We start from the raw sequence: 8,808 nt of genomic DNA on the forward strand, positions 1-8,808 counted from the left end.
GAGAGCGGTTCCAACACCCTGCACAAGGGGAAGCTACATCACAAGGCTGCCCTTTTTATATTGCGCCAAAACATCCAGACATATTTCTGCACATGGTAATACTTGTGCGTTGTTGGTCTGTGAAGTTTCAAGATCAAATATTCTTTTATTGGGGAGAAACAAACAAAAAACGAAATGCAATTGCACGAACTTTGATGCAAAAAAGGAAGGTGATGATAGAGGGTACACGTGTATGGTAGTACTGTCAGTACTTTCCATAGATTCCCTAAATTGCATGCTAGAGTACTGTCGGTCAAATGCTTGTCTTTTTAAAAAGAATACGCCTTACATTTTAAAACAGAGAGGGAGAAAATAGCAAGAATGAGATGATTTTGCCTATTCTGTTTATGTGGCAGTACTACTTAAATGCCATAATGACGCAGACGAACAGCTGGGGTATTTTCCAATGACTTAATGCCACAATGATGTAGACAAATGGAGGCAGAAGGATAGGTCAGTAGCCGATTGTACAACACCATGTGGGTACGCCTGGACTGTCTTTACAATTAAGCCATTAGTAACTTCAGGATGCAGATTTCGAACCACGAAGAAAGAGATGATGAGACTGGACCAAGGATTTAGAAGTCGATCGTTCGCTTGAAGTTTAGTCTTACTACTGCACAAAAGCCAACTGCCAATTTCCCGTTATTTGTTTTCCTCCACTATCTCACACACCTCTTTTTAACCAACTGTTGGAGCTGCATCTCAATTCTCACAGCTCCTCCCTTCACTCTCACAATTGTTTCTCGTTGCTTCACACAACACATACGCACCAAGAGAGAGACACTCAGAGATTTGCTTTGGCCAGAGGTATTTCTCCTTGGTGGCACTAGAGACTAGTACATTGTTTTTCCTGCCCTCGCAGCATCCTCCTCTTCTCACTACTTCTCTTATATAGCAAACTTGATCACATGAATAGGCTGTTAGACTCGGCTAAACACACGCCTCGCACCACCAATCCTGGAATCACTTCAATAACCCATGACTCGACCAAATCTGTTGCCTGGCTACTCACACGATCCTACATGTGTTGGTGTCTACCTACGGCTCAACCAAACCGGACAGCTACATACAAACACTTCTCTCTGATTCCAGCCCCACGCCATGCCAGAACTTCCTCTAGTAGGTGGTAGCAGCTTGAAGAGCATCAGAACAACATGCGAAATAGATTACAGACGAGCTGTAGCATGAAAGTATTGCCATCCCGAAATACCAGAATGCACAGACACAAGGATGCTTTCTCCGCTATTTGAATGTGCCCGACCTACCAGTAACTCTAAGATTACTTGCCTTACATTCTGTTTCAGTGGAACTGACACTCTGCATGCTTAGCTCTGGATATCTCCAACACATCTCCTCTGGTGAGTTGGCCATCATAGATCGGAGCTGATTAACATTCTGTTTAGCTGTAAAGAAATGATCCGGTGACCTGCAAGCAAACCAACCAAAAATCTCAATTATCACCAGAACTGAATCTGGTAACAACCTGATGCATGCCTCCCATGAGTATTTCCCTCCGGCAGATCAACACATGGAGAAACATCTCATGCTAGCTTTCTTTTGCGCACCATGTATCATACCATCTAGTAATTAATTGCAGCTTGCTTTTCTTCATCTCCAATTCTTATACTACCCTTCTCAGCATCTTGCATTTGAACAACTTGCATGGCGCCATCTTGAACATAAGAAACATCCATACGACTAGGTTGGACCTTACTGATGAACCGATTACTGAATCAACATCTGCAGAATATTAGACCTTTAATTTTCCATACAATGAAAACAACATTCTCTACTATAGTTGTTTGCTGATCGCAGCCATTCAGATATACTAATGGTTTTTGTGGTTTGTGCAGTTAACAGAAATTCATTCCAGTACCACAAACAAAGCTATGTGAAGAAAGAAATCCTGTAATGATGGCACCAAAACTACATTACAGTTCAGAAAACGTGGGTATACCCGGTAGCCATACCTCATCAGTTTCCAGAGTCTGTAGTTATCAACAAATAACTGGCAAACCGGCACAAGAGAAGGGGGAAGTGCGTAATCAAGATAGTGGTCTGCTGCTCTTGTAGCTGCTTGCTTCATCTCAAGCTCCATCATGTATACAAGTACAACAGTCACAGGAGACTTTTCTTTTAACGACAGAATCTAGACAATGTATTCTTGAAACCATCTGCACTTTGGGACTTCATCAAAGAGCTGTTTCTGCCACTTCTTACCATGAAATAGACTATCAATCAGCACACGGATTTATTTTGCAATTTCCATCAGAATGGATCCTCACTTTTTCTGGTTCCTGTGAATTAAGCAAGCCAGCAAAAAATACTTTTATGTCAGTATTACTGGTTAGTAAGAATAAGATACTTTGTATAACAAAATACAAAAACAAATTAGAAATAGTACCTAAAATACAGCCGTAACATCTTGCATATAGTTATGAACTTGCTTGCATGTCTATCAACATAAACGCATCTAACGTTTTTTATCTTTCTGCACTGTTCCTTTAGTTCTGTACTGCAGTTGCTCACATACAGCTCCTGCAGGGAAGCCGGCAGGCCCATTTCTGGTAATGATAGAATTCCTGGACAAGCCTTGATAGATAGTTTCTTGACGGAAGAAAGACGATGCAGTTCCTTAGGCAGCGATATGAGATCAGAGCAATAGCAAAAATCAAGAATATGAAGAGATGTAAGGTGACAAAGTGCTTTGTCTTGTTCTTCTGTGAACGATCTCACATTCTTCGCCTGTAGAGAATGAGTGATTGAGAAATCATTGTATACCCTACAAGTTCACCACATCAATGCAACTACACTGAGTTATTATTACCATGAAAAACACCACATGTTGGAGAGAGGGGAGGCTCTTGCAAATTGTTGTGCTAAAGAATGAAGCATTATCAATCTCAAGCTTCTCTAGATGCAGTAAAAAGTACAGATCCTTGTTCTGCCCATCTGGAGATGAAGGGCCGCAAGGTATAGCTAAACTGGGACATTCAAATATCCGCATGTGCTTGATGCTGCAGAGAGACCCCATGCTGTCCAGAGCAGATAACCTAGCACATTTCTCAATAATAATTGTTTCTAAAGATGTGCAAGAATGGAGAACAATAGATGTCAGCCCTGGACTCCGTGATATTGCCAAGATGGACAATGAGGTGAGATTAGAAAGCATGAAAGACAGCAACCTGTTATCCATGTGAGTAACCATAAGGTCTTGTATCGATGGTGGTAGGAGGGACCAGCTGTCACTGGATTCTTTTTCTGTCATTATAGAAAAAAATTGTGGGCACCCTGTTATGTGCAGTGTTTTGAGTGAGATAAATCCAAGAAAGCCTTCATTGCACAGAAGAACCAGATCTGGGAAGTCTTCTATGCACAAATACTCAAGCCGATTTAAGAGGTCAGGTGGGATTTGCAACAAGCCATCAATTGTCCAGTAGTGGTTGTAAGATGTTGAGGAGCTGAAATTCCCAGTAATCAGACCACCAACTGCCAAGGATGCTATTTTTGGACAGCTTCCAATAGTCAAGAAATAAAGGAAGGGCAGTTGCAACAGCAAGTCAGATAACTGCTTCCCGGTTATACCACATTCTTGGATTACAAGCTTCTTGAGCAAAGATGGGACTCCTTGATCATACGAATAAGCAGGCAAGAAAAACTTTGGACAATCCATAATTACCAGCATCTCCAAGGAGAGAAGTCGGCTGAAATTTTCCCAGGGCAAATATGCTAGATCAAGGAAGCTTGCAATTGTTAATTTCACAAGCCCGCTAAGCCTGTAGTAAGTCAAAATTGATGTTAATATCTCATCCAAGGTTCTCACACTAGCACTCCCTTTGATATGTAATGCTCGCACAAATAATCTGATGTCAGGAAATGATCCTACTCCCTCAATAGACATTATGGATAGAGATTTCATCTCACCAAACTGGGGTAAGTCAACTAGCTGAGGACAGTTGTAAATGTTAACACGACGGAGGCAACAAAATGAGTGAAAGCCTTTGTCACTGGAAGAACATTGAGGTAATGCAAATAACCTTAGTTTAGGGCAATCTCTTATTGTAAGTTCTTCTAGACATGGAAAAATGACATGCTTTTCAGACCCAGTCCAATCGTCACAGGACATAACTGGTACTTCTGTTGAAGCAGACAACTGTACCAAATGTAGTGTTTTAAGAAGTGGAAATTGCCCAAGTGGCGGAAGTATCTCCCATTTTGTGCAATTCTCAAGATAGATGGACTCTAAGCTGGTGAGTGAAAAATTGGAGCTCAACCATGTCGGGGAACAAATACCTCCATAACTAGTTATATGAAGGCGCTTGAGCCCACAACTTGGAAGAAGACCCTCAAGCACCTCTGCCTCAGTAATAGAACTCACACCAAACCGATTCTTACACCATGAAAGCAACAGATCATGGATGTATATCTTGTCTCTTAATCCAGCATTCTTAGACTCCTCCCTACTACCCACATTCTCCAGATTGTAAATTGCAAGAGATCCTCCCAATTCTTTTAACCCATTCAACTGTTCAATCTGAAAGTCTTCAGTCTCTCCCACTCGGAATTCCTTCAATTCTTGGAGGAACTTTAGCCTTCCAACTCCAGCAATCTTTGCATGCAATTCGCCTCGAGCAACAAAATGCCTCAAGTTCAAAAGATTGTTCATGCCAAGTGGTAAAGCAGAAAGATCCACCCAATACTCTACATCAAGAACCTGGAGATGATAAAGTCGACATATAACCTCTGGCAAGGGTCCACCTGGTCCACTTGATATTAGTTCAAGATAGCGAAGATGGATCAATTTGCCAAAGTCACTAAGAAGAGTGTCTATGCTGCAAGTTAGTACGGATAGCCTCAAAACACGAAGATGCTGCACCTCTTTGAATACCTTGGAAAAAGTTTCAGAAAACCCTTCATCATACTTCCCAAATAACATTAATGTGCTCAACGTTTTGGTCTGCACTTTTCCACCAATGTAAGCCAGCTTTCTCTGAAAGTTATCGTTGGGAGAATAATGACGGGCACTTGTGTTCCACTTATAAGCAGATCTTGTATTGATAGATAGGTGTCGAATAGTTGGGTGACATGTTCCACTTCTTGAATCAAAATTTTCCAACATATGACATTCGTCTAAAGAAACTATATGTGCCAGGTCATGAATCAGATCATGCATAGAATAGTATGTGCTTCTTTGAAAAAAACCTCGGTCCACTAAATCATTCAAGTAATGATAACCAGTCTCCTCCATTCTCTTACTTCCAGAAGGAATAAAACCTTGTGATATCCAAATGCGAACCAATTCCATCCCATCAAACATGTGACCTTTAGGAAATAGTGCACAATAAGAAAAACACCTTTGGAGATGGAAAGGCAAGTGTGTGAAACTAAGTTTCAATGCAGGGATGATATCATCCGGCCCTTGCTGCAGCTTCCATTCATCACTTTGCAAAACTGACATCCAGTGCCCACCATCAAGGTTTCTTTTCAACAGTGCACCAACACTTTTTGCAGCTAAGGGGTAACCCTTCAACTTGTTGGCTATCCGCTGCCCAATAACCTGTAAACCTGGATGTCCTTCATATTTCTCATCACCAAATGCACATGACTTGAACATAAGCCAAAAGTCATCATCTTTCAGGCCATCTAAATGTATAGGGTCCACAGTAGAAATCATTTTCACGACAGAGTGATTTCTAGTTGTGACCAAGATCACATTGCCATTCATTGAACATCTTAGTGGTGCTAATAGCTTGTCCCAGCGACTTTTATCACTGTCCTCCCACATATCGTCCAAAACAAGCAGCATGCGCTTCGACTTCAAATCCTCATCAAGAATCTCTTGCAATTTATTCAGGTTTGTGATTCCTTCATGCTTGCTCACACCAGTTGACACGCAGTCCAGCATCTCACGTGTGAGCCTTACTTCATCAAAGTCAGCAGACACCGAGATCCATATCCGCTTGCTGAAGCAACCTTTCACTCTTGCGTCGTTATAAACGAGTTGTGCTAGAGTAGTTTTCCCAACACCACCATTGCCAACAATCGGAAGGACTGACAAATCGACACCACAAGCCTCAGCACTCACCAGCGTCTCCACAATGCGCTCCTTCACGGCATCCCTCCCAAATATCTTCGGCTCGGTAACAAAAGCTGTAGTCGGGCCCCGGCGATCCATACCAGCATCATGACCTCCGCGGGTGAAAACAAGGTCCAGCTTCTCCATCTTGAGCGCCTCACGAACATCATCTCCAGCTTCACACATTTGCTTCAAGATCTCATCAATTCGACCGGTGCTGGCATCCTCGTCCCCACCAATTCGTGCCCTTTTAGCACCACGAATCTTGGAGACCACTGACTGGACGACTGACGACGAGGAGCAAGTGTCGCTCCCCTCATCCGGATGGAGCTGGCGGTGGATCTGGTGGTAGAGCATTTCGTCGAGCAGGTTGTCGGCGTCGCTGGCAAGCCCGTGGAGGCGGCGCAGGGAGCCGAGCAGGGCCTCGCTGCGCGCCCTGGGCACGCGCTCCTGGGCTGCGGAGAGGACGAGGTGGAGGCCTTGCAGGCGGGAGCGGAGCCGGTGGATGTCGCCTCCGGGGTCGGGGTTGGGGTCGGCCACGCGCGCCGCGGCCCAGGCGGCGTCCATGCCATCGCTGACGAGCTTCTCCAGCACGACCTGGACAAGCCATGACGCTGCGCCCACGACGTCCATGGGTGCAGGGCGGCGGCGGCGGCGGTGGACGGGAGAGGCCCGAGGATGTAGAGATCTATGGCGATGAGGATTTTTCCACTGGATACCGGTGGACGGAGCCTGCCTGCAGCAACAGTAGTTGACTTTGTGGTGTCACGCTGCTCGTCACCGATGTATTGTGACTTGTGAGAAGCCTTTTGATTCAAAAACATTTTTCTAAAGGAATTTTGAATGATTTTCATTTTCCTTTCTACTCCATGCATGGTTTAATTTTTAGGACTGCAATTTACAGGAATTTTTCATAAGAGTTATCTGTACTAGATTTCGTAGGAACATTTCAATCCGCTCAAACATTACGTAAAGAATGTTATGACTTCTCTGTACACAGTCAACATCTATGCAGTCCTATAATGTTGAAAAGGACATGACACTCACTCAATGTGTTTTTCCAATGGCACCCATTCCGATTGAACATACAACAAAGAAAAAAACCAGAATCAAAGCTGATGTAGACTAGTACTACAAATAATTCACCGAGTATAATTTTGAACCTGGGCACTCGAAAAATATTCTTCCACTCAAGTGAAAAGTGGCATGTATGAATTTCTATTCTGTTTTTTTTTTCTACATGTGTTCGGACAAAAATTGTACTTGACCTTTAGTCAATGCCCCTATTTGCGTAAGACATAAGCAGGCAGACGACACTCTTGGGCCAAGTCATGGTTGCCAATGCCAAAGGAAAGATGCACAAGCGGATGACACCAGCCTTTTTTGTTTCACCCCAACATCTCATAGCAATTGTACATAACTAATTACTGCAATGTCTTTTACTCTACTAATGTCTTCAGGGCTACATGCTTCCACTTTAAGATACAGCCCGTTCACCTACTATTACTTGGTACTTGAGGAAGGAAGACACTTTGCAATAGGTTGTATATATACACCACATGCCAAGATCATCCAACGGCCATGTATGATGTATGTAGTCATGAGTATATTGTCGCACCCTGCATGCAAGTCGTACATGCTATACATTGTTTCTCTTTCTCATTCACATGAAGAATGCTTGCACAAAATGTATTTCTTTACTAGATTAAATTAAACAGGTTATTGCATCTGGGCCTGATCAACGTCTAGCAAGGAAAGTTCTATTTTTGCCAAACCAACAAGCAAGACAGGGTTGTTCCGTCATTGAGGGATATGACCTGGTTGTAGTAGGATCAAGATTCAAGAGTCAATCTCAAGCAAAACATGTCCACCGACTACTACTTCCACAAGATGAAGAGCCGAGAGGAACCCTCTTTGCTTGCATTTGGGAGGGGGGATGACCAAGCCAATGTCCACATCACCAACAAGTAGATGCATTGTGGCGACTGTTCAACCCATTTGTGCTTGATCTTTTGGCCCACATATAATGGGCTAGTACTTTCCTCTATTCCACGATGCGGTGCATATTTTTTTTCCAAAAGTCAAACATTTTATGTTTGACCAAGTTTATAGAATAGACCGTTTGCAAGTAAATACTAAATAAATAAATTATAGAAATGCACTTCATGACGAATCTAATGACACTAATTTTTAACTTTGGTTTTTATATTCTCTTCTATAAAACTTGGTCAAACATAAATATGTTTAACTTTCAAAAACTTAATATGCACTTTAGTGATCTAAAACGCCTTATATCACTCGTGTAGCCAAGCTACAATAAAACTTACAAAGTTCGTCAATGTCATCCGGACCAGCACCGAGACACACTGCAGTACATCAATTCACGCCCTTTTAGCACCACGAATCTTGGAGACCACTGACTTGATGATCAACGACGAGGAGGAAGTGTCTTTTGCCTCATCCTGATGGAGCAGGCGGTGGATCTGGTAGTAGAGCATTTCCTCGAGCAGGTTGTCGGCGCCGCTGGCGAGCTTGTGGAGGTGGCGCAGGGAGCCGAGCAGGGCCTCGCTGCTCACCCTGGGCACACGCTCCTGGGCTGCGGAGAGGACGAGGTGGAGGCCTTGCAGGCGGGAGGGGAGCCAGTGGATCTCGCCTCCGCGGTCGGGGTCGGGGTCGGCTGCGCGCGCGGC

The 8,808-nt window shown here is 43.6% G+C and overlaps 1 protein-coding gene across 2 annotated transcripts; it reads right to left on the bottom strand.

Moving 5' to 3' along the window:
- Positions 1-286: 286 nt before the first annotated feature.
- Positions 287-6,875, bottom strand: LOC119346831 (disease resistance protein RGA2-like). Of its 2 annotated transcripts, XM_037615961.1 has the most exons (5): positions 2,870-6,875; positions 2,447-2,787; positions 2,013-2,339; positions 1,620-1,782; positions 287-1,468 (listed from the first exon to the last, which is right to left on the bottom strand). In XM_037615961.1, exons 1-3 carry the CDS (start codon positions 6,749-6,751, stop codon positions 2,324-2,326), a joined length of 4,239 nt encoding a protein of 1,412 aa, XP_037471858.1. In that variant the 5' UTR covers positions 6,752-6,875; the 3' UTR covers positions 287-1,468; positions 1,620-1,782; positions 2,013-2,323. The 2 variants fall into 2 exon arrangements, with proteins under 2 accessions (XP_037471858.1, XP_037471857.1); XM_037615960.1 differs by having other exon boundaries at positions 287-1,782.
- Positions 6,876-8,808: the final 1,933 nt, after the last annotated feature.

The sequence above is a fragment of the Triticum dicoccoides genome, unplaced genomic scaffold (assembly GCF_002162155.2).
Source record: "Triticum dicoccoides isolate Atlit2015 ecotype Zavitan unplaced genomic scaffold, WEW_v2.0 scaffold52182, whole genome shotgun sequence".
Lineage (NCBI taxonomy): Eukaryota > Viridiplantae > Streptophyta > Magnoliopsida > Poales > Poaceae > Triticum > Triticum dicoccoides.